Source organism: Perca fluviatilis, chromosome 7, assembly GCF_010015445.1.
Source record: "Perca fluviatilis chromosome 7, GENO_Pfluv_1.0, whole genome shotgun sequence".
Lineage (NCBI taxonomy): Eukaryota > Metazoa > Chordata > Actinopteri > Perciformes > Percidae > Perca > Perca fluviatilis.
The window spans coordinates 7,924,239-7,951,183 of record NC_053118.1 but is presented as its reverse complement, the minus strand read 5'-3'; the positions used below and the strand labels follow the sequence as shown (position 1 = coordinate 7,951,183).

The following is a 26,945-nucleotide window of genomic DNA, read 5'->3' as shown; positions in this document are numbered from 1 at the left end:
CATCATAAGCAGAGAAGTGATGTTTTATCAGATTTTAGTTTTATCTTTCAAGGATAACATATTAATTCAAGCGCTCTGAAGTCAAACGCTAGTTATATAATAACACAAAATGAGAATTGTCCTGTGAGAAAGCCCTCCTCCTCAGAGGGACCGCACACACAGCTTATAAAAAGCGTCGGAGGGCGCGCGCTGAACGCACCGCGCGCTCATCCACTTGTTGTTCTGTTTGAGGCTCGGCTGCGGATCGGATCGGAGCGCGAGCCTGGAGACGTTGACCGGACGCTGACATGGAGAAAGAAGCCAGACCCAGCTGGGACAACCCCTTACAGTTCGTCCTGGCGTGTGTGTCGTATGCAGTGGGACTGGGGAACGTGTGGCGGTTTCCATACCTGTGTCAAATGCACGGCGGAGGTGAGTGACTTACCCCGCGCTGCAGACCTGAGGCATGCCCACACTACCACTCAGAAGGGATTTCTGGTGCTCTATGCACAGGTTTTGACTTGTTGCCTGTAATCTGAGTCATGCAGGTGGGCTGTTTCTGGCGTAAATGTCCAAAGACCTGGAGTGAATGAGTTATTGTTAGTCAGTCATAAACTTACTGCAGGCCATAAACTAGAACCGGAATCAGTAGACATTTAGTAGCTTATCTACAGACTTTACACCTAACTGCTGCTGTAGATCAGAGACTAGTTCAATACAATTCAACACAAGGGCGTAGGTGGGGGGTGTGTTCTAGGTCTTAAATAACTTGAAACAGGTCTTTATTTTCCCACGTCCATGCAACTCTACCTCTAATGCTCTTCTTTTTTATTCTGTGGTGTTGTAGTTCTTTCTCTAGTCCTAATATCATTTCGCTTACCACTACAAATGAGACCATCATGCTACTTATATTGCAGCCAATCACCTTTTATTGTTATTGGCACGAGTCTCTTTCAGATTGTTCCACAGACATAAAAACAGATTTAATTCGTCAGCTATGGGGAAGTGCAAGTTTAGCGATACTTGTGATAAAGGTTATGATAAAGGTCTTAAATTTCTTTCATAATGGTCTTACAAATTTTTTTATTTATGTTGCAAATATCTTTATTATGTAGGCTAAAAGGAACTTGTTATTCTCCTGTGTTGTTTCAAACTTTCTGCATAGTGAAAACATCACGTTATCTTGTTCGGCATGTTTCTTTTTAGGAATCACGTAGGCTACATCTCAACAACTAATCTGTTAGAGAATGAGACATTGTTAAAGCCAGAAGTCCAAATCTATGAAGACATGAAATCACATCTTTATTTGTCTAACCCCATGGAGCTCTGTATGTAATGTAATGTATTTAATGTAGTCAAACAGGTACACTCCTTTTCAAAGTTTGGATATTTCTCTGCAAGGAGAGTTATGAAACATATAGCACAATTGTATTCACAGTACAGATGTGATATTACATGTCATATGTGATATTATTGTCCCATGCACCACGCAGGCTTTTCAAATCTGGCTTTGTTTCTTTATAGCACTATTTAGTCCAATTTCATTACCAGGTTTGACTTTTGACCCAACAAAAGTACAAAAGTACAAAAGTAACGATAAACACAGGCAGCTGTACTAAGTAAATCTACTCCACTACTGTACGTCAGTCCAAATGTTGAGGTACTTGTACTTGAGTCTTTTTTTCTTTTCATGCCACTTTCTACTTCTACTCCGCTACATTTCAGAGAGAAATATTGTACTTTTTACTCCACTACATTCATCTGTTACAGCTTTAGTTACTAGTTACTTTACACATTAAGATTTCTGCACACAAAACACATGTAGTTTATAAAATCTGATGTTTTATTATGAAGTAAACTAGCCGACAATATAACGGCCTACAAATCCATCTGAAATGATTAGACCATTAAACACACAACTGGTTGGATCCTTTACACTTTCTACAATGGGAGGGGAGACAGATAGAGAAACAAAGAAAGGTGGAAAGAAAGGAGACTGAAAGAAAGAAATGAGAGACAGAAAGTAAAGAAAGAGATGGAAAGAAAGACAGAAAAGAAAAAAGAGACACAACTGTTTGGGTCGTTTCCAGTTTCTACAATGGGAGGATTTTTCTTTACCTTTAATACTTTAACTACATATTCCTGATGATACTTACAGACTTCTACTGAAGTAACATTTTCAATGCAGGACTTTTACTTCTAACAGAGTATTTGTACAGTGTGGTATTGGTACTTTACTTGAGTAAAAGATCTGAATACAGTTTGTTACTGTGTAGATAGATTTCTCTGTAAATGAGAATAAAGAGTTGCTTTTTCTCCCTGTTCCTCCTGTGTGGACCAGTTAGGATAAAACAGTAATATAACAGTACAGGTCAGAATAAACAGAGGCATTGCCAGATAGTACCATCAAACAGGTCCTAATGTGTCCTGAGCATAGTTAAAGGGGTGATAGAATGATTATATAGGGTATTTCACACTGTTCCTTATGGTCTCCTAATGGGGTATGTAACATTGGTTGGGCTGAAAATGGCCTGGTTGATATTTTACTGGCCCTTATGCATCCCTGTGTTTTGGCCCTATTTGTAACAAGAGCTTTTTATCCAAATATGGTATGGTCATGAATATTTACATGAGCTGCGCGCTGATTGGTTGAGCGACTTGCCATACGCACACATTAGAGACGTGTGCTGATTGGTTGAGCGAATCCCCAATACACATACATTAGAGAAGCGACAGAATCTCATATTCCAGACACTGCAATGTTTCATTACCAAATTCACTTCTGAGACTTTTTTAAGCGAGAAATCAACTATATAAAGCTGAAATATGGGCCGTTTTAAAAAAATTGATGGCTAATTGCAAATTTGGTAAGACGTGTCGGACTTTAGGAGCTCCACACAGTCTGACGAGAAAGCGGCAGCCTGCTGGGCTCCATACCCAGGGCAAAGTCACCCTTTGTGGATTACTGCACCACGGGGCTCCGCGGCCAGCTGCCGGCATAACTCTAATATATTTACGGTTTGAATTTCGTCACGCCACTTATATAACATCATTCCCCAATGTCTTATAAAGCTAACCGTTGTGTCCGATTTGATTTTAAGGCATTTTTATGAACGCGAGGCGTCTTTGTAGGACGAGCAGCTGCTTGCTATATGTCCCATTCATTACAATGGGGAAATACCGCAGCTAGCTAGCTACACTGTCGCCATAACTAAATTATATTTACAGTTTGAATTTCGTCACGCCACTTATATAGCATCATTCCCCAATGTCTTATAAAGCTAACCATTGTGTCCGATTTGATTTTAAGGCATTTTTATGAACGCGAGGCATCTTTGTAGGACGAGCAGCTGCTTGCTATATATATATATATATTTCAATTGAATGTATTTTTGTGAATGTCAGAGTTAGGAGGAGGCTAGCTAGCTCTCATTGATGGACTCCATCTCACCGCGGCTCTATCAATGAGACTCGCGGACAAGAGGCGTTTATTTCCCCGATTGTTTGTTTAAATAAGTCAACACACATACCCATTATAAGATTTACTGGAACCTGCGGGCAGCGGTAAAAGATTGCGGGCGTAACAAGCTCGCTGACACTGCGGTCAGGGCGGCGATGTAGCAACCCAGGCAGCACCAACACCGGCACTAAACTCCGACACACAGTCGGAGAAAATTTGCAATTAGCCATCCATTTTCGTAAAGCGGCCCATATTTGAGCTTTATATGGTTGATTTCTCGCATAAAAAAGTTTCAGAAGTAGATTTTGTAATGGAATAGCAGAGATCTGCGTGACCTAGCTAGATTCAGAAGACTACCTGATCTCAGGTCAGTTGTGTAGCCTATGTAAATGTTGGGGCGTGACCGTTCTCTTAATACACCCATTGGCTGACAAAGGTTCCGGTTTTTGGGAGGTTGACGTCAACTTCCAGCTTTGTTGAGATTCGCCCGTTTTCAGCGGCAGTTTCAAAAAATGAGATTTTCATAGTAAAGGGGTGTCAATGGGATTTTGAGCTTCTATGTATGTCCTATTTACCCACCGAACTGTCGTTATTCAACTATGACAGGGTAAAATCGGTTTTGCATTCTATCACCCCTTTAATGTGTTTAGATGGAAGATTTTTACATTACGTTACATGTTATTTAGCAGACGCGTTTATCCAAAGCGACTTCCAATTAAAGGTGCTGTAGGTAGGATTGGGAAGATCCAGGACTTAGCCAAAAAAATTGAACATCGTCAACTTCTCAGTCCCTCCCCCTTTCTGCTAAAGTACCAAAACGGTCTCCTAAGCCCCTCCCCCAACAAGGGAGAATTAATGCGTGTGCATGAGCAGTGATTGACACACAGTTGCACCCCCCTCCCCCCGGCCATGATTGGTGCATCTGAACAGGAAGCTGTTGATTTTTGCAAATTGCTCTACAGGCTGTAGGTGGTGCCAAATATTTTCTTTTTTAATTACCTGCTTCATGTAGTTCTACTGGAACATAGGTTTCAGCAAATATGACAGAAAGTTAGTTTTATAAGATTTACCTACTGCACCTTTAAGTGCTTTCAACTTTGAAGGTGCAAACTCCAGACAAGTAGTAAGTGCAAGATTTGTTATGTCTGTATTAGTCCTATACACGGCTCAGTGAACAATGAGCACACTTCAACTGTAATTACTGCCCTGTAAAGAATTTTCATGTAAATTAACAGTAAGGTTCTGGCAGGAGATGCCAGCATTTTACTGTTATTAAACAGATTCATACTGTTAAATTACTTTACAGCCTGTTCGTGTAAAAATAAAACACAACAAATTATGTATCTTTTTACAATTTACAATAAAATACTGGCAGCAGAGACGCCTGCAATACACTGTATTTCTACATACTATATGATTTGCTAATAAAAAATAATGAAAATCCAGTATATTTGTGTGATTATTTGAATTTACAGTAACATTCTGGTTAGGGGTTGCCAGTAGATTACTTTAAATTCCCACTTTTCACTGTAGGCAGGCATAATTGATGATAAAATAAGCAAATTTAGCAGTCGTATCAGTCAGCAATATCAGTCTTTAATGCAATTAAGATTAGAACCTTAGTGTTTTGTAGGCTGCAGAAATCTGCATTATTGTGATTAATTATACAACATAGGCAATAAACAACTTAGAAAGACTATAAATCAAACACTTTTATTTAAAAGGGAAGTGTCAAAAATAAATACTGCTTCTGTAAAAAACAACTGAAAACTTGGATGACCCAGAGAAACTAACCAAAAGAGACTTTTGAGTAGCCAAATGTCAGGCTGCCTCTGACCAAACGAGAGAAAAGAAACTGATACACAAGTTGTTATTATATTATTATATCATTTATTTTACCAAACTCACAGTGGACTCTACAACTTAGCAACATTTTTTACCAATGATTGACCAAAATATTTTCTGTTTTCTACGGTACCACCGACGGCGACTACATCACATCTGTTTCCAATACTCAATACTATTGAATCACAATACTTCTAGAATCGCAATAAATGAAAATCGCAATACAAATCCAATCGGCAACCGTTTTTCCGAGACAATCGAATCCGGACAAAAGCATATCGTCCCAGCCCTAGTAAGAACATTTTGAAACTGTGTATTAAGCCCATTTTAAGAACATACACCAGTAAGAACCTTTTGAAAATATACACCAGTAAGAACCTTTTGAAAATATGCATTAATGGCATTTACCATGTCAAAACATTTGGGAATCAACTATAGGCTTTGAGGCTTGTATGTTGAGGTAGGCTCTTCCCTCATAAACTGCCTGCCTGAGTTAATGTCCGTGTCAATACCAGTAAGTATTGTATATAGTAACTAATACCATCTTTATGTTAAAAAAAATCAAAAATATATCTTTGAAAAGTGATGATTTGTGGTTATCAGGTTTCAAGAATTGCAATTGTCCAAAAATAAAAATCTATAATAACGCAAGGAAAATGGAGTCTTTCCTCTGAATGAATTCCAGAGTGGAGGCCGCCTCTTCTTGCTACTGAAGGTTGAATATATAGTGCATCGCAAACCCAGCAGCAAGTCCTGTCAAAAAGTTTGGCGTGATGCCCTCAAGGGTAATCCTATTGCTTCCAGTCATGACTTGCCCTGTTCCACCTGAAACTTCAAGTAATAGCAATATCAGAATGCATCTCACTTGCGTAACATCTGTAAACTAAAGAACAATGGTTGATCTGATATATAAGCTCTATCAATAAAATGCATACCAGGCAGTATCAGGCGAGGACTTGCAGGTAGATTGAGGGTTGTCTCAATATCAGCCGCAGTAGCAGACACCTGTAGGGAACAAAAAAGACATAGTAAGATAGTTTGTGTATCCTCGAAGTAAAAGAAGTAGGCATAGTTTCTTCATGGTTTCCTTAACCACACATTTGTCTTTACGTCTGTAATAGTGACACTTAAAAGTTGAAAAGTTTTGAAAAAGCCGACCGCAATCTGGCAAAACACACTTAAAAGTTAAATTAGGTGTATTTTTGTGAATTATCATTTGCCTTACATATTACATACAATATTCTGGCACAGTTATGACCACAGACTTGACAGGGGAACATTTTTGCTGCCGAAAAACAAAGTTGCCTAGCATTATACAATTAGCTAACGTTACCACACTTTTACGACAGATTATCAATTCCCTTTCATCAACATTCAAAATTAGCCCACTAACACTATTCACTCTTTTCTCAGTTAACGTCAGTTAGTTTCCAAGTTAACCACCTTTGTGATTGAAATTAGCCCATCGCAATTCAACCGTCAAACGGCATTTGCAGCCATTAACAAGGGGCGCAAGGTTATCAGCTAACGTTATCTGGCTAGCTAGCTACCCACGACCAATAACAAAATATACAGATGACCCGAAACGGTTAGCATTTGACTAAACACCGGTGACAAGTCACGTAAAAACATAGGCTAAATATCCGAGCTAACCTTCGAATCTCAGCCTCAATGATAACTTATCATTGATAAGTGACATTTTACAATCGGACATTCATGTTCAAGTTTTCTAGACAGGTTGCTAAACATCAGTTTGATTTCAAACATTATATTTGCTTATGCAAACTATGATTATGAATAAAATTACGTTACTGAGGAGAAAAATAAGTTTAATTTTACTGTCTAATTTGTAGATGCACACACGATTGCTGCAGACGGCATGTCCTCCCAAGTGTGTCCTCTGATATGTTATGAAATGAGTCCACCTCTGAAAACCAATTGCCAATTTCCCACAAATACTGTAGTGTACTGCAATTTAAAACATTAGCATACTGTTATGGGTCTTTGTGCTCTCTTTTCTTTTTTATTTATTAAGTTTTTCCATAGGTGTTATACAAATAATTACAAAAACCCACAAACCTTACATAACCCAAATGAGTGTAAGATACATGTAACATACAGTATACAAATATTATTTGACATACATAAACAGAGCTTTTGAACACAAAGAACATAAAACATATAACGACAGTATTTGACTAAATGGGGACAGTTTCTAATGGGGGTGGGCCAGGTGCGTGTGTGCTCATGGATAGGCATGTCCGTGTGTGTAATTGTGTGTATGATGAGTGTTTTTTGTGATTATAGTATGAAATGTTGTGAGTTGTGATACTGTGTTATAGATATGAGAGGGAGTGGGTATGAAGTTTTGAGTATGTTGGATTAGGTGAGGCTCACCAGAAGGAAGGGAACAAGAGAGAAAAAAAAAAGGAGTGGGGTGGGAGTGGAGCTTGGTACGAGGGGTATTTGTCTATGGGAATTGAGGAGCAAGGTGAAAGAGCCAGTTATTTCCTCTGACTGCTCCGGCCCCCAGCATGGCCGAGGAGCAAGCTGACCCAGGGGGTGGGGGCACAGGGCTTCCGAGGGGGGAGGAGTGGGAGTGCGTCCAAGGGCGCATCGTGCCAGAACCACCCCACTCCCCACTTTGTGCTCTCTTTTCAAATGGACCACTCCACACTGCATTGCTAACTACAGTATTAAAGTAGTAAATCTGTATTACATAAATACATTAAATTAGTGTTGAAAATTGGCTGTAAATTAACAACAATTGCTTACAGTTTGACTTTTGACCCAACAAAAGTACAAAAGTAAAAGTAACAATAAACACAGGTGCAGCTGATAAAGGGCAGGTATACTCCACATCAGTGGTGCAATGTAACTAAGTACATTTACTCCAGTACTGTACGTCAGTCCAAATGTTGAGGTACTTGTACTTTCCCTGAGTCTTTTCTCTTCATGCCACTTTCTACTTCTACTCCGCTACATTTCAGAGAGAAATATTGTACTTTTTACTCCACTACATTCATCTGTTACAGCTTTAGTTACTAGTTACTTTACACATTAAGATTTCTGCACACGGGTGCCTGGATAGCCCCGTTGGTAGAGCGGGCGCCCATACAGAGGTTTACTCCTCGACGCAGCAGGCCCGGGTTCGACTCCGTCCTGTGGCCCTTACCTGCATGTCATTCCCCCCTTTCTCTCCCCTTTCATTTCTTCAGCTGTCCTGTCAATAAAGGCCTAAAAATGCCCAAAGAATAATATTTAAAAAAAAAGATTTCTGCACACAAAACACATGCAGTTTATAAAATCTGATGTTTTATTATATGATTATAATAATTAGACAATTAAAACACACAACTGTTTGGATCATTTACACTTTCTACAATGGGAGGGGAGACAGATAGAGACAGAAAGAAAAATAGAAAGAAAGGAGAGACAAAAAGAAAGGAAAGAGACGGAAAGAAAGGCAGAAAGGAAAGAAAGAGACACAACTGTTTGGATCGTTTCCAGTTTCTAAAATGGGAGGATTTTTCTTTACCTTTAACACTTTAACTACATTTTCCTGACGGTACTTCCAGACTTTTACTGAAGTAACATTTTCAATGCAGGACTTGTACTTATAACAGAGTATTTTTACAGTGTGGTATTAGTACAGTTTGTTACTGTGTTGATAGATTTCTCTGTAAATGAGAATAAAGAGTTGCTTTTTCTCCCTGTTCCTCCTGTGTGGACCAGTTAGGATAAAACAGTAATATAACAGTACAGGTCAGAATAAACAGAGGCATTGCCAGATAGTACCATCAAACAAGTCCTAATATGTCCTGAGCATAGTTAATGTGTTTAGATGGAAGATTTTTACATTGCATTATATTATTTAGCAGAGGCTGTTATCCAAAGCGACTTCCAATGAAGTGCTTTCAACCTTGAAGGTGCAAACTCCAGACAACAAGTAGTAAGTGCAAGATTTGTTATGTCTGTATTAGTCCTATACACGGCTCAGTGAACAATGAGCACACTTCAACTGTAATTACTGCCCTTCATGTAACAGCCGGCTCTCAAGCTTGGATAGGGACTAAATTAATTTATTGGTTCACCAACTCCACAAAATGTAGTCAAAATCAATTTAGTGCTCAGAAATTGCAATTGATCAATACAAAATATAACATTTAGCAACTCAGATCCCCATGAAGCTTTGATACTGTACCATTTGTTCCGATTCATGGGAGATACTGTTTAATGCCAACAAAATAATGATCATTTTAAAATGTTGAGGTTTTAAAATGTTACCAGTGTTGTATAAAGTACTAGAAAGCAATACTTGAGTAAAAGTACAAGTATTGTACTAGAACAAGACTTTGGTAAAAGTGAAAGTTACCTTTTAGAATATTACTTAAGTAAAAGTCTTAAAGTGCCCATATTATGAAAAAAACACTTTTTCTGGTATTTGGGGTGTTCTTTTGTGTCTCTGGTGCTTCCACACACATACAAACTTTGAAAAAAATCCATCCATGCTGTTTTGAGTGAGATACGGCTTCTGAATGTGTCCTGCCTTCAGTCTCCTGGTGAGCTGTTCAAAATCGGCTCGGACTGTGACGTCACAATCCGAAATGAGCTGGCTAACCGCAACCGTTAGCTCGTAGCGTTAGCATTAGCATGCTAACGCTAATGCTAACACTAGCATGGTACCTCGTTCTCAATAGCAAAGCACTGCTACAACACACACAAATTCACCATAATCTACAAAAGAACTACTTACATGTGCGCCCTCATTTAGAAGTCTCCCAGCTAATCCTGCCTTGTAACTGACTGAAGTTGGAGCCTGTCTTTTACTTCTATGGAGCTAGCTAGCTGACATGATCTACATCTGAGCTACTGAGCATGTGCGAGTGCAATCAAAGATAGTACAGAAGAAGAAGAAGAAAAGAGGTCTCACTCTGTAGCTAAAACAGAAACCAGGTGAAAAGAGGATCTGCAGCAGTGAGAGAGAGCTGTGCAGTACAACAAAAATATGGTGTTTTTTGAAAATTAAACCATGTAAACCTATTCTGGTACAACCTTAAAATACAATTATGAACCTGAAAATGAGTATAATATGGGCGCTTTAAAGTATCTGATATATACTGTTCTTAAGTATCAAAAGTAATTTTCTGATATTTAATGTACTTAAGTATTTGAAGTAAAAGTAAAAGTTTTTTTTTTTTAAAAGCAAGCAGTTAGAACTTTTATTGTGACTTTCTTATAGTAAAGCATAAAGCATATTCAGGGTTCCCATATCTTCTTAATCTCACTCATCAAATCAAAATCACATTCTTTTCTAGGACTTTTCAGGCACAATTATCTTAAGTTCAAAGAACAAACAGCATATTTTTAGAGCTGACATCAATGTACAGAAACATTTCTTGCAACACGGGTGTATGACGTTATCTTCACCACTACCCTGTTCAGCGAGTTCACCACTATTGTCGGGGTGGTCGCAGGGCTCAACATAAAAAAAAATCCCCACTGGCCAGTAGATCAGAGTTTTGCTGGCCCCTTCTACATTTTTACTGGCCCTGAAAGAAATATCATAGGTGTGATTGGAAAAGGACAAAAAAGCAGGAAAATATACGCCGCACCTATGCTTTAGAAAATGGTTCTAACCCAGCTAGCCACTGCCACTGGATGTTGTGCCATTAGCAGCAAAGCTAGACCAGGGGTCATCAACTACATTTTTCCAAGGGCCAGAATTTTTTTAAGCAGACACTCCAGGGGCCGGACTTTCAAATAAAGAAAATAAAATTATACCTAATACGCATCATCTTGTTTGATATTTTCACTTTCTTACTAAATTAATGCTACATTTTTTACATTAGTAAGCAAACCCCTAAAAACATGGAAATCCATAATGATAACTAGATAGGCTACTTAACTAGAAAATGATCTCAGATTAGTCCTGTATGCCTAATTTGAAATAAGACAATTCTGTTGCTAAATAATACAACCGGCAACATCGTTGCCAACTTTATGCTTAGCACAGGAAAAAATGGCAAAAACATCAATAAAAGTGACAAAAACTTCAGGAAAAGTGACAAAAACATGGGAAAAGCTTAAAAAAAAGGTAAAAAAAGTGCAGAAAAATATTGACAGAAACTTCGAAAAAAAACTGACAAAAGTGTCGAAAAAGACGACCAAAACGTTGGATTTTTTTACATTTTGACCCATAAAAACTAAAAGGTTTCATGGTCAATGGGGAAGACAACACAAGGGTCATTATGTGAATGGACATGTTTGTATTTTCTAATACTTTACTATGTTTCCACCATCAGGGGGATTCTTGATTCCATATTTCATCATGCTAATACTGGAGGGAATCCCCTTATTCTACTTGGAGCTTGCCATTGGTCAGAAGATGAGGCTTGGCAGCATCGGGGCGTGGACTGCCATCAGCCCTTATCTGGGAGGAGTCGGTAAGTGCTGGCTAAATTAACTGACGGTAATAATAATAATGATACCTTTTATTCATGGACTCCTTTCATATCACTCAATGACACCTTACAGTTAAAACTAGCAAAAACACAGTTAAAAAGGAAAATATAATTAAAACAAACACATTTAAAAATTAAGATAGAAAAAGCAATATATCCATTAATTCGATGGAGAGTGGAGTTATGTGGGATTGGCCTTTCGGAATAGGTGAGTTTGGAGGGTGGTTTTAAAGGTCCCAATGCATGAAAATTTCACTTTATGAGGTTTTTTAACATTAATATGCGTTCCCCCGGCCTGCCTATGGTCCCCCAGTGGTTAGAAATGAAATGAAAGCTCAGATGGGCCGATCTGGAATCTTCTCCTTATGAGGTCATAAGGAGCAAGGTTACCTCCCCTTTCTCTGCTTTGCCCACCCAGAGAATTTGGCCCACCCATGAGAGAGAGACATCATGGCAAAATGGCACATACTAAGGAAAGCTCAGTGTGGGACTGGCTCTAGTGGCTGTAATTCTGCACCAAGGCTGAATTTAGTTAAAGAAACAGTATTAGGGGACCACTAAGGTCTATATATAAGAGACTTCAGATACAGTATTAGGGGACCACTACGGTCTATATAAAAGAGACTTCAGATACAGTATTAGGGGACCACTAAGGTCTATATAAAAGAGACTTCAGATACAGTATTAGGGGACCACTAAGGTCTATATAAAAGAGACTTCAGATACAGTATTAGGGGACCACTAAGGCCTATATAAAAGAGACTTCAGATACAGTATTAGGGGACCACTAAGGTCTATATAAAAGAGACTTCAGATACAGTATTAGGGGACCACTAAGGTCTATATAAAAGAGACTTCAGATACAGTATTAGGGGACCACTAAGGTCTATATAAAAGAGACTTCAGATACAGTATTAAGGGACCACTAAGGTCTATATAAAAGAGACTTCAGATAGAGTATTAGGGGACCACTAAGGTCTATATAAAAGAGACTTCAGATACAGTATTAGGGGACCACTAAGGCCTATATAAAAGAGACTTCAGATACAGTATTAGGGGACCACTATGGCCTATATAAAAGAGACTTCAGATACAGTATTAGGGGACCACTAAGGTCTATATAAAAGAGACTTCAGATACAGTATTAGGGGACCACTAAGGCCTATATAAAAGAGAACTTCAGATACAGTATTAGGGGACCACTAAGGTCTATATAAAAGAGACTTCAGATACAGTATTAGGGGACCACTAAGGCCTATATAAAAGAGACTTCAGATACAGTATTAGGGGACCACTAAGGTCTATATAAAAGAGACTTCAGATACAGTATTAGGGGACCACTAAGGTCTATATAAAAGAGACTTCAGCTACAGTATTAGGGAACCACTAAGGCCTATATAAAAGAGACTTCAGATACAGTATTAGGGGACCACTAAGGCCTATATAAAAGAGACTTCAGATACAGTATTAGGGGACCACTAAGGTCTATATAAAAGCATCCAAAGAGCACCATGTCATGGGACCTTTAAAGGTACGGATGGATAGTGGGAGAGAGTCTTAAAGGCGAGGAGCAGAATGGCTGAAGGCTCTAAACTAAATTATGTCTCGATGCAGAAAGGTCAATAATCGGAAATTTAGAAAACATTTGAGAGACGTATTGCTTTTGAACGTTGTTGAGCAAACCAAAACTCTGGCGACTCTTGACCTTTTTAGGCCCAGCTCATGGGACGTGGTTTCTACGTCACAGAGCTTTGACTCCATTCATGACTCACATGGATAGAATAGAATAGAATGCCTTTTATTGTCATTGCACACAACAACGAAATTCAATTGATATTCCCCTGGTGGTGACACATAGTATGACAAGACAACATAGTAAAACATTAATTAAGACTAAGCAATTAAACCTAAGCAATATGAACACAGTAATAAATAAATAAGTAAATACATTATAATAATTGATAAGTAGCTAAAAGAAGACATAGTCCATAAAGTGCAGTGCAGTCCATATGGGTCATGAGTTGAGTGTTTTATGGCACTATGGATAAAAACTATTCAAAAGTCTGGAAGTGCGACCCTGGAAAGATCTGTAACGCCTTCCAGGTGGCAGCAGAGTGAAGAGGTTGTGGCCTGGGTGGGAACAGTCCTTAATTATGGTTTTTGCCCGCTGCAGGCGTGATATACAGTACGTCAGTGAGTGAGGGGAGCTGTGTGTGAATTATGTTTTGTGCTGATTTCCTGACTCTGTACAGCACCTTTTGGACAAACTGGCCTTAAAGAAGTATGGGTTAATGGGTGGTTGTTGAATTTGTAAAATGGGAAACACATTGTCCCTTGATTTTTATGTATAATTCTCTCGTTTTAGGTCTTGCTAGTGTCGTGACATCTCTGTATCTGTGTCTCTATTACAACGTCATCAATGCCTGGAGTTTCTGGTACCTCTTTCATTCATTTCAAGTGAGCTGCTAATTAACAAACTGCTGTCGTTTTTTTTCAGTAGCCGATACTATACAGTGTACATACAAAATGTTGGATGTCGTTCGGACACTAAGGTAACACGCCTCTACTGTTCTGCGTTCCCTCCCGTGGCAGTCAGTGCTGCCCTGGGCAGACTGCCCCATCAACTCCAACAGGACAGGATTCTTAGAGGAGTGTGAAACGGCGACATCGACCCAGTACTTCTTCTACAGGCAAACACTGGACATCTCTTCTTCTATTGAAGAGAATGGAGGCATTCATACAGGACAGGCACTGTGCCTCCTGCTCGCCTGGGGGATCACCTACATGTTCATTGTCCGAGGAGTAAAGTCAACTGGAAAGGTAAGAGAGCTCCGAGTCCCTCAAACTGCAAATATTGGGAGCATACGCACTGTCAGGTATTCCTCTCTGTACATGTCGGGTCTAGTCTGCCAATCACAGCTGACAACTTTTAAGAGACACTTAAAAAAAATGGAAAAATACTCTAATGTTGAACAGGAATAAATCGAAACAACAATCACGGTCAATTTTTGTGTATTTATTTTATTTTGTCTTATTTGTATTGAAAACCGTACATATATTCTTTGTATCAAACTTAAATTTATGCAGTTTATTTTTGCCCCTCACACAGCCATCCTAAGGATTTATGTGGGATTCTGCATTAGAGTAATAATTATACTAAGACATTTAGTTTATAGAAATGATTTTGATCTTCTGTTTGATTTAGTAAATGGAAGAGTAGGCATGTTCATGTTGGCAGTATCAACTGATACATTACATTAATGTTAGCTAACCACAGTCAACAGGTAGTTTAGTAAAAAGCACCTACTGTATGAGCACTTTTATCTAAAATGATGAAATCTCAACTTTCTCTAATTCGCTTCAATGATAATAACATCATTGACAGAAGGATACTTAAAATTACTGTTAGAACTAGAATAAAACTATATACACACTTATACACATTGCTTGTTTGTAATTGCCTGTGCACACTCTTGACGAAGGGCGTTCTGTGGCGATAAAAATATCAAATTGGAGTGCTTTCCTACACTGGAAACACAGATGAGAATAATTGAAGTTTCTCTGTCATGTTTTGTTAAAAACCATATTCAATTCAAAATCACATTAGTTGTTTGTAATAATCAGCTTAAGTATGCAGTGCACAGATCATATTAAGCATATATAAATTGTTATGCACTGAAGCTTGGGGGGGGGGGGGTCCTCATGCCAAGAGGAATTTGGTTATGCATATTGGAAATCTGTAATGTCTCCTTAGTGAGATTTTCCATGCAGAATATAATATGGAAATTACAATCTGTGTATTGTCTGTTTTATTGGAACAAATGTGTTCTCACTCTCAATAATGTGTTTATTGTTCTTAAAAGCAAACTGTCATAAAAGAAAAAAATATTTAAATGAACAAGTTCTTTCTTTAGTATTGATAAGTAGAGCCTAATGTTTTTATATTTTTTTATATTTTGACATGACTCCAAAAAAATCTGTAATAATAACTGTAAACTGCATCAATTTACCGCTCTGTGTTAAAGGAGAACTCCGGGCAATTTTTACGTTAATCTTGATCGCTATATGTATATGAGTACTGTCGATAGCAAAAAAAACGAGCCGAATCGGTGCTAGCAACACGGAGCTGCTGCAGCTAATGCCGAGAGCTCCCACTCAGCTAAAACGGCAGTTATGGGGGCATAAGATAAAGAGTGTCTTTGTGCCTCCTAACAGACACAAAATGCAATTAAAATGTCTGTGCAACATGAACAGGGCCCTTACATGACAACAAGATGCATTTAGCAACTTAGCCATTTAAATTCACCTACCCTCTTAGCTGCTAGTTGCCGTCTGGGATGAGTGAGTGTGTTCAGCCAGGCCGAATTGCGTGGTAGTTTCCTTAGCCAGGCTAGCAGCCCCGACCGGGCATCCTTCTACTTCCTCCCCGCCTCCCTCGCCTGCCGCTGCCCACAACAATCCACAGGCGCCCGCTGGTCTGGTGGATGTCCTCCAGAGGACAGTTCATGCTTTCACGGCGAAATATTGAAGTTTATTCCCCCCTCAAAAATAGGTAATCGACAGTACTCATATACATATAGCGATCAAGATTAACGTAAAAATTGCCCGGAGTTCTCCTTTAAGTTTCACCTTGTGGAAAAACTTAAACGGTTTAAGGCAACGGGTTTCCACGCACATTTCTAGCAAAGTCAACTAATTCAGCATAACAGTGTAGTAACTTCATTACACATTTGTTAGCCGTATGAAAGGTCTTTTGTCATGCAATCACAGGAACTAACAGTTTACATATTTTCGTAGTCCTGCAGTCCCATCACGCTCACTTTTTTTTTTTGGCCAGACTTGGAGGGGTGATAATGGGGATCTGAAAAAGTTGTCCAACATGCCGCCCCCTGACATGCCTGAACTCAGATCCTAGTCTATATCCACAATCTTCCACATCCGGGGATAGCTCCATTGCTGCTGGAAGTTGCCGCATATCGCTTCTTTTCGGCCAGATGTCCGTCACCTTCCGCTTTCTTTGTGTTGGCGTTCTAAACTCCGGTGGATTTCTGAGGACTATGGTTAACTGCTCCTCAGATCTCTGCAGGGTAAATCCAGACAGCTAGCTAGACTATCTGTCCAATCAGAGTTTTCTGTTGCACGACTAAAACTACTTTTGAACGTACACATGTTCCACCAAAACAAGTTCCTTCCTGAGGCTATTTTGCAGAGGCACCGTGGCTCTGTCCGGCGCTTAGCACCGCCCAAGACGATTGTGATTGGTTTAAAAAAATGCCAATAAACCAGAGCACGTTTTTCTCCCATCCAGGAATGCTAGGTGGACTAGCTAGACCTTCCTCTGCAGCACTGGAGCTAGGTCTGGCATAGCGAGACTACTTTGACCCTAACTTTGTGTTTGGCTCCATCTGTAGGTGGTGTACTTCACATCCACATTTCCATATGTAGTGCTCTTCATCTACCTGATCCGGGGCGTCACTCTTCACGGTGCCATCAATGGAGTCATATACATGTTCACACCCAAGGTACGGTTGTGTTGGAATTGGGGCAATAGGCTTACAGACATACTGTACATGGATGCTTTGCATTACAGCCGAAACGCTACGAAACAAACTGCTGGCACACTGCATGTGTGTGTGTGTGTGTGTGTGCGTGTGTGTGTGTGTGTGTGTGTGTGTGTGTGTGTGTGTGTGTGTGTGTGTGTGTGTGTGTGTGTGTGTGTGTGTGTGTGTGTGTGTGTGTGTGCCTGCGTTTGTCTGCTTCCAGATGGAACAGCTTGCCAACCCCACTACCTGGATCAATGCAGCCACTCAGATCTTTTTCTCTCTGGGTTTGGGTTTCGGGACACTCATAGCTTTTGCCAGCTACAACCAGTACAACAACAACTTTGAGCGCCAGGCCATCGTTGTTTCCCTCATCAACAGTGGAACCTCCATCTTTGCCAGCATCGTCACCTTTGCTATCTATGGGTTCAAGGCCACTGTCAACTACGAGAACTGCCTGGAGAGGTGTGTGTTTTCTGCTATATATAAATATATACAGTACAGGCCAAAAGTTTGGACACACCTTCTCATTCAATGTGTTTCTTTATTTTCATGACTATTTACATTGTATATTCTCACTGAAGGCATCAAAACTATGAATGAACACATATGGAATTATGTACTTAACAAAAAAGTGTGAAATAACTGAAAACATGTCTTATATTTTAGATTCTTCAAAGTAGCCACCCTTTGCTTTTTTATTAATAAGGGAAAAAATTCGAAATAGTTTGGCATGTGTATGCTTAATTGTCTGTGTATGTGGTATCTATGGATATATATGTGTGGTGTGTGTGTGTGTGTGTGTGTGTGTGTGTGTGTGTGTGTGTGTGTGTGTGTGTGTGTGTGTGTGTGTGTGTGTGTGTGTGTGTGTGTGTGTGTGTGTGTGTGTGTGTGAGGTTGGTTTAAAAAAAAAAACACACTACGCTAAAAAAACAAGTGTTCCTGCAACAGGACAGACCTCTCTTACCTCACTGGACTGCCCTCAGACCTTGTTTCTGCATTATTATTATTTTCTTATGTAGATCACTTGCATGAAGTAATTGCTAGCTGCAGGTGGATGTCAGATGGAAATTATGGCAGAAGGTGTTTTTACAAAAACAGGATTAATAGGGTGTCATAGGAACACAAAGGAAGGAGATTGAGACAATGAAAGAGATCAGCAAATATATTGTATATCACAACATAGATTATTAAGGCGGCCACTGGTGTAGCAAACTAAAAAGGGAGGTAGATGCAATAAAAATCAGACATAAGGAAGGAAAAGAATGGGTTAGGGTTAGTGTATGTATGTGTGTGGGTTGAAAGTGCAAGTGAAGAGTATAGGGATCTGTAGGAGCATGTTAGGCATAACAGATTAAGATTGAAGGAAGTTTATGAGTGGCGACCATGTTTTATCAAAGTTTTTCTGTAGTTCTGTACTGTTGTGTGGATGTAGTTGTTCTTGAGGAGAAACTCTGTCATCCGTCGAGCCAGGACACTGAAGAAGACTTTTCCCTCCTCGCTGAGCACAGGATGAGTCTGAACTTCTCCAGGTTAATCAAGTTCTCCTGCTTGGGAATCCAGATGTCCCCAGTGTGTCTTCACAGTTCCCCCTGTACCAAATGACCCGCAACATATTCCAGAGCTTAAAGGAGCTTCAGGCAGCCCTAGTACACCTTGTGGAGTCCTCCGCTGGGTCCTTGGGCAGTCCTGGGGCTCTGGCTGCACTGACTCCTGGACTTCCTTCCAGTTGCGCTTACTCACACAACCTCCATTGTGAGAGGTGGTGGCTCTGTAAGGGCTCTGTGGGGCCCCAGCTTTTGTTCTCTTGCCCGATCACTCAGGATGATGCAGAGGAAGTGGTCAATCTCTTCTTTTGAGCATGCGAGGCGGCCGCTGTGTTCCTGTCCTAAAAGTCGTTGAACAGGTTAGCTATAAAGACTGCTGCTTCCTGTCTCTCTCTCCCGTCTCCTGTTCCATTCTGCTCTGCACATGGTCATGAAGGTGTTCCGGAGTTCTGTCAGCGGTGGTCTTTCCTCCTCTGTTGCTGCCTTGAACTGCCATGCGAGGGTCAGAAGGTCACAATCAGGCCCCCAGGAAGTGTACCCAGCCTTGAAGCTAATTGAAAATAGCGGCTAAACAGTGGAATTGCAACCGCCGTGTCCATCACGTGATGCCATAGGGCACAAAAAGACTTTTTCCCATAGACCAACATGGCGGAACAGACGTTTGTAAATCAGTGGATCATTTTTTTTTCTCGAGCATCCCACTCCCTCGCAAAATGACTCGTTTCACTATCAGAATTTGATCCATTCAGTCCAATAACATTTAGAAAGTCTAGAAGAGCTGCACAATTAAATAATTTAATCCCCATTAAATCCCCATTCCCCAGCCGGCGGAGGTCTCTAGTGTGCCTGCTCTATGGGCTGCACAGTGAGGAAGCAGCGCCGATCATCCGAGTCATTTTAAAGAAAGGAAGGTGAACTTTTTTGGCTTCATGCGCCACTGAGCAACTCTCATAAGAATGAACAAGGCTCTGCCTCCAACGCTGGATCCAGGTCTGATTATACATCCGTGGTCACGATGCTTACTGAGATCTGGTGGTCTTCACCTCTCCAACACCAAACTTCTCTCAGCGTAACTCACAATGATTGTAGACACTGTCTGAAGCCATCTGTCAGCGTCTCCTTTGTCTGATGCTTCGATAATTCTGCTTGCATCCTCATCAAACATTCTCTCTGATGGCTGGCTGGAGGCCACTTGATCCGGCACTGTTGAACTACTTTGTTTGGACTTTCTGGTGCTTGAAGGTTCTGGGACTGTGGGGTGACTCGGACCTGGCTCCTTCTGCGTCTCACCAGGAGTGGATCCTGTGTGCTGCTTCTGGCCTGTTGGATTTTAAAACTTTGTCGTCCTTAGGTCCATCCTTTTGGGGTACTCCTTCTCCCCCTCTCTCAGGTTTGTCTGTAGCTTCCTTGGGTTCTTCTCCACAGAAGATGCAGGTTGGGCTGCTACCCCTTCCTGTTCCGGTTGCTGTCTTTCCGAGCTGTCAACTATCTCTCCGGCAGTCACTAGTCTTTTCTAAGTGGTCACCACCCAACTCAACAGTTGCATGATTCAAAGATACATCCTAAGATAATAAATATAGCCAAAAAGCGTACTGTATTTCAATCTATCCAAAGACACTGAGACTTGTGCATAATATTTTTGAATTACGAAGAACTCTAGATTTACAATTGCTGACATTTTAGGGTTCATTTATTTAGACCAAATAAACTTGTATGTTTAACTTTTTTTATTTTCAACACAGTCTGTTAGTATGTTTAAATCCTCTCCAGAACAAAATAAATACTTGTCGGCTTAAAGCTAGCAGGTACACATTGAGTTAAGAAATTTTTGGCATATTGTTTACTTCTAAATGTGCACTACTAGCCAAGGATGATATATAGGCATCATTGGTAGGGTTGATGTGATGCGGAACTATACTGTGCTGGTGCTTAAAGGTGCAGTAGGTAAGACTTATAAAACTAACTTTCTGTCATATTTGCTGAAACTGACCCTATGTTCCAGTAGAACTACATGAAGCAGGTAATAAAAAAAAAATCTGGCTCCTCCTACAGCCTGTAGTGCGATTTGCAAAAATCCACCGCTCCTTGTTCAGATGCACCAATCAGGGCCAGGGGGGGGTGTCTAACTGCGTGTCAATCACTGCTCATACACACGCATTAATTCTCCCTTGTGGGGGGAGGGGCTTAGGAGACCGTTTTGGGCTTTAGCAGAAAGGGGGGAGGGACTGAGAAGTTGTCGATGTTCCAATGTTTTGGCTTAAGATCTTTGCAATCCTACCTACTGCACCTTTAATTATCTGGGTTAAGACAGTGTAGTCCTCATGTAACGTTCCTGTTTTTCCCTCTTCCAGGACACGATTACTGCTGCTGAACACCTTTAGTCTAGCAGAGGACAGCATCACCGTGGACAGTCTCTCTGGCTGGATTGACAGGCTGAACACAACGTACCCAGAGCAGTTTGCTGAACTCGCCAACAAACTGGAAGACTGTAACCTGGAAACAGAACTAGACACTGTATGTTCCACATCATTACAGTCTAATATGTATAATTTTTCATAGAATGAGAATGTGAGAAAATACAATTGCTTCACATGGGTTTTTGGGAGACACAAAACATAAAAAAAAAAAAAAATAGATATGAACAGTACATTAAATAATTCTAAAGTGCATCCTGTTTATTGGAGAAAATTCAGTACCTCCGCTGGGCTTTTAGTTGGGATTCGAAGACAGAGAGTTACAAACAGATATGGCCTTAGACATAGTACACCTAATCAAAACTGGGCAGTGCAACCCACCCCAAAAACCTATTATATTTCCTTTACATAAATAAAGACATCTGCGCCATAACTTGATGCAGAAATGGCACAAATTGTTGCAGAAAAAAATCACCAGAATGCAGAAAATGATGTATTTGACGTAAAGAAATTCAATTTTGCTCAAAAGTGGAGATCTCAACCTCCCGCAATGTTGAACCCAAAGTTACGCCCTTGGACTTAGATGAAGAAGCATCTCGGTAAACTAGACAAGACTAAACCTAAACAATAACTTTGCAATCAAGCCCCTAGCCATAGAATTTTGTTGCAATCTGCTAAAAAAGGCTTGGTAATAAATGTATTTAATACACTTACAAATTACCTGTTAAAACCAGTACCTGTTCTCTGAAGCCCAACTGGGACAAAGCCCAAAGCAAGCACAGTCCACTCCGGTCATTAACAGTTTGCCTCTCTCTGTGGTCTGTGTCAGGCGGTGGAGGGGACGGGCCTGGCCTTCATCGTGTACAGCGAAGCCATAAAGAACATGCCACTGTCCCAGCTGTGGTCAGTGCTCTACTTCTTCATGCTCCTGCTGTTGGGAATGGGCAGCATGCTGGGGAACGTCACGGCCATCATCACCCCGCTGCGAGACTTCAAGCTGGTGTCCAACATGAGCAACGAGCTGCTCAACGGTGAGATCCAGGCCCATGTCGAGGGATAAGGTTGCTGCCATCAGCCTGTGTTGCTGGTTATATAGTTCCAATAAGCTAATGTTATATGGGTGCCGTTCAGTGGTGTAGAAGTACTTGGATCATTTACTAAAGTTAATATACTAATTCCACAGTGTAGAAATACTCTGTTACAAGTAAAACAAATCCTGCAATCAAAATGCTAATTACTGTAAGTAAAAGCACAAAAGTACCAACATCAAAATAAACTTAAAGGTGCCCTGCCACACGTATTTCATTACTTTGTGGTAATGTCTGAAGTTCTACCATGGACATGGAAAAAATGCCTTGGTTACCTTATTTCAAGCCATTCTAGCGTGGTATAGAAAGCCTACAGGAAGACTCAGCTCGATTTCTGCCAGTTCTCATTAATATTCAACAACATACTTTCCACCGCTGGTGCTGTTCATGCTGATAAAGTGTGCTGTTTACCCACTGCAGTAAAGAGAAGCAGGAGACCTATCTCTCCACAGTACAGTATAGTCTGCTGAGCTCCCAGTTTAACCAGCACTGGTTTAAAGCAATCTGACATTTTGGAGAGAAAAAAAAGTCTACATCATATAACCAGGGCACAGTAATATCAACAAATAGCTACATTTGTGTCTGGGCTGTGGTGGATGCAGAGTGAGAGCACAATGTTCAAAAAAACTTAAAAGACGTGAGGAAAAAAGAATGTGAAACAATGAATGTGTGTGTGTGTGTGTGTGTGTGTGTGTGTGTGTGTGTGTGTGTGTGTGTGTGTGTGTGTGTGTGTGTGTGTGTGTGTGTGTGTGTGTGTGTGTGTGTTGTGTTTCCCCCTCAGGGAATTACTGGTTCACCATGTTCAACGACTACGGCGCCAATTTCTCCCTGCTGTTCATCGTCCTCATCGAGGTCATATCTGTCAGTTACATCTACGGAATCAAAAGGTTGGTGGACGTGTGTGTGTGTGGGTCCGCCTTCAGTTCAGCTTTGCTCAACTAGTGGTGCCACATGTGGGGAGCGCAAAATAATCCAAATACATGAAAAAATGCAAAATAAAACCTAATCTACTCTTTTTAGGTTTGAAAAAGACATAGAAGACATGCTGGGTTATCGTCCCAACTGGTACTGGAAGATCACATGGGTCTTGATCAGTCCTCTTCTCCTCATCACCCTCTTCATCGTCTACATTGTCAACTACATCCAGGGAGGGACGCCCACCTACCAGGCATGGAACAAAGAGCTGGTGAGCTGTGGCTTTCTTTTTCTCCATCACGGACAGTGGTGTAGTCTAATGTATTGTAGTGGGTATACTGTGCTGTATATATATATATATATATATATATATATATATATATATATAATATTGGCCAGAATCTTCCTTTTTATTGGGGGGGGAGGGGGTGGGTGTCCTCCCCCAGGGAAGTTTTGAGCATCAACGACTTCATTTCCTGTATTCGGATACGCTTTTATGCACCAATTTACGGTGGAAATACCTTCATTTAGCCTACTTGAAGAAGAAAAACACAGATGACAATTCAAAATATATAAAAAATATAATGGAAAATATGTTGTTGTGTCATTGGGCATTTTTAAGTGGGTATATGGAAATCCTGGAGCTTTCTTAGTGGGTATACTGTGTATACCTGCGTATCACGTAGACTACACCACTGATTATCTATTATCTGTAGGTCTTATACATTCAGGCTGGTGCAAATGTGTGCACAGGGTTCAAAATGATCTACTAGCCAAATGCTGGTTCACTAGCAAGGGCCACACCATCAACCAGATACAGTATGTTTTGAACAATTTCATAATGAAAGATGATTGGAATGCAAGACGTAAAGTCGCTTGTAGTCATCGGTTGACGTTGACTGCGTTGTGGGGAGGCTTCGGTAAGGAATCTGCCGTATCACCGGGTACGATGGATCCCTTTAGGACCTAAAGAGGAGGAGAAAAAAGAGGAACAGAAAGAGGGTGGAAGGAAGGGGTGCAGAATGCGAGAGCGAATGAGAGGAGAGGGCTAAGTGGGTATTTATAGGAATACCGGAAGAGGCCTGTTTGAGGTGTGGCCCTGCTCCTGAAACTATGCTAGGTAGCGTCAATAAAATATGCAAGTGGCTATTAGATGTGCTTTACTCACCACCAGCCAAAAAAACAATAGTAAGCTATACTCAATAGATTACTATTGTTTTTTTTGGCTGAGTTTGACTCAGGCTGGTCAAATTTGAACATTCAGGGTGCCCGGATAGCCCAGTTGGCAGAGCGGGCGCCCATATATAGAGATTTACTCCTCGACGCAGCGGGCTTGGGTTTGACTCCGACCTGCTACCCTTTGCTGCATGTCATTCTCTCCTTTCATGTTTTTGGCTGTCCTGTCGAATAAAGGCCAAAAAATGCCCCAAAGAATAATCCCCCCCCCCCCAGGGTTTAGGATCACTGCTGTGTTTAGATTGCAGTTTAGGCAGTCCAAGGAGGACCATATTGGCTCGGATACAAAGTATAATGCTAATGTTGTCTTTTTAACCTTTGGCTTTGTTAGCCTTTTCTAGGAACATGATATGATAACACCAAAATGTCTAAGTGGGAACCAAAAGCAGAAGATGTTTTACTCCGACTATAACCTATTCAATAAGCCAAAGCTACTTTATGTGAGTAACAATATGCATGAGAAATATGCTTGTTTGCATCAGCTGACTGTGACTGGCGAGAGGCTGTGGTCAGACAAGACTCTTTCTTAACACGGACCATAAGAGCATTAGGTCAGTGTTACGTAACGTTACACAACCCAAAGTCCCCCCAGGCTGTATTATTTGTGTGAGCTAACCTAGCTGAAGGTAAAAGAGGACAATGTTGAATTTGGAAATGGACAAGAGAATGCCCATAAGAGGCACTGTAAGAAAAACATCATCTGCTGTTTGTTTAAAAGACATATACAGTAACTTGGTAAAGGACTAAGTTAGTGAGTTGAGTCAGTAGCCGTGTGTGTGTGTGTGTGTGTGTGTGTGTGTGTGTGTGTGTGTGTGTGTGTGTGTGTGTGTGTGTGTGTGTGTGTGTGTGTGTGCGCGTGTGTGTGTGTGTGTGTGTGTGTGTGTGTGTTCTTGTTTAACTATATTCGTGGGGTCCAAAAACTGGGAGTCCAGTATACTTGTGGGGTCCCGACAGCTTTGTGGGGCCAAAACACTGGACCCCACAAGTTTAAAGGGCTGTTTGAGGGTTAAGACTTGGTTTTAGGATTAGGGATAGAATTAGGTTATGGTTAGGGTGGGGGTTAAGGTTAGGCATTTAGTTGTGATGGTTAAGGTTGGGGCTAGGGAATGCATTATGTCAATGACGGCTCCCCACAAAGATTGTGTGTGTGTGTGTGTGTGTGTGTGTGTGTGTGTGTGTGTGTGTGTGTGTGTGTGTGTGTGTGTGTGTGTGTGTGTGTGTGTGTGTGTGTGTGTGTGTCTTCACTAACAGGTGGTCTGCACTGCAGTGGCTTTGCGGATGAATGTTTGATATACTGCTTACATATGAGAGTGTTTAGACATACAGGAGCAGGGGCCATTTACATCACTGGCAAAATTCAAGCTGAAACCGATGAATGTTTGCTATTCGGCCAACATGCCTGAAGACGTGATAACTGTCCCTGTTGTCTCCTCAGGGTAGGTCAGTGGTGACGGAGTATCCTGTCTTTGCTCAAGTGTTCATCGGGCTGCTGCTGGTGTCGTCGGTCAGCTGTGTTCCCCTCACAGCTCTGTATGTCTACTGCAGGCAGAGGAAAGATGGAGGGCTTCACAGGAGCCAGCCGACTGTCAGCACACTTTCTACTCAGTGACCGGACGGCCATGCAGCTTCCTGCCTACAGACCTCCACATCTCTGTCAGCAGCTGAACACAGCAACACCGCATCAGTTATTTGTGGCTGGTAATTACAGGTGAATGTATCACTGCACAACGTCTCTCAGTATTAAAGTCAGACTTCCCATTAAAACCCTGAACACTGAGAGAGATTCAAGTAGTTTAAAGTTAACCGTGCAACCGCAGATAGTTTGTTTAGTTGCTAAACATTAAGAGCAAATGTAATTCAGTACTTTAGATTCTAGTTGACTAAATTGTCATAATAATAATCAATCAATTTGTATTTGTCACATGGAATATGTTGAATGTATGAAAATATGCAGCTTATGTAGTGTTTGAGTATGTATATATATCTGTTTTTCCTATGAAGTCATTTTAAGAACTAGTTTCATATCTGTCGTGAAAGGGCTGCCCTCTGCTGTGAGACCTTATCTGTAAGAGATGTATGTTACACAGAGAGCACAGGGAAGTCACATGTATTAACCAGTAATAGTTATGCTGTGGCATATATCAATATAATATTTTTAAATATTTTGCTTTACACACCCTCAAATATGTAAAACGTGTACATACTGTAGATACTTCTGACATCTAATGATCTAATGATGGAATACTGGTGAATTATGTGATTGGCTGAATGAGATGTTAGTAACTACCACAGACAAAGAGCTGACATTAAAACTAGTTGATGTAAATTAAAACCAATTAAAAAGTGCCAAAGGATCAAAAGTGTCAATAACATGTAACATCTCATTAGTAGTATTCTAATCATGTTCTTATCTTCTACCCTTTTATTTTATTTTCATGCTGAATATCAGATAAATAA

At 40.6% G+C, this 26,945-nt stretch overlaps 1 protein-coding gene across 1 annotated transcript; it reads left to right on the top strand.

The window, feature by feature from the left end:
• Window positions 1-187: 187 nt before the first annotated feature.
• LOC120563056 (sodium- and chloride-dependent transporter XTRP3-like) lies at window positions 188-26,945 on the top strand. Its single transcript, XM_039807063.1, has 11 exons — window positions 188-411; window positions 11,590-11,730; window positions 14,114-14,205; window positions 14,341-14,568; window positions 17,160-17,270; window positions 17,512-17,753; window positions 21,187-21,349; window positions 22,079-22,281; window positions 23,069-23,224; window positions 23,358-23,523; window positions 25,924-26,945. Exons 1-11 carry the CDS (start codon window positions 288-290, stop codon window positions 26,095-26,097), a joined length of 1,800 nt encoding a protein of 599 aa, XP_039662997.1. The 5' UTR covers window positions 188-287; the 3' UTR covers window positions 26,098-26,945.

Excerpts from the sequence above, each read along its gene's own strand:
- LOC120563056 (XM_039807063.1), top strand. The coding sequence starts at position 288 with ATGGAGAAAGAAGCCAGACCCAGCTGGGACAACCCCTTACAGTTCGTC. Across the intron at positions 23,225-23,357 it reads TACATCTACGGAATCAAAAG|GTTTGAAAAAGACATAGAAG; the intron begins GTTGGTGGACGT and ends TACTCTTTTTAG. Across the intron at positions 23,524-25,923 it reads AGGCATGGAACAAAGAGCTG|GGTAGGTCAGTGGTGACGGA; the intron begins GTGAGCTGTGGC and ends TTGTCTCCTCAG.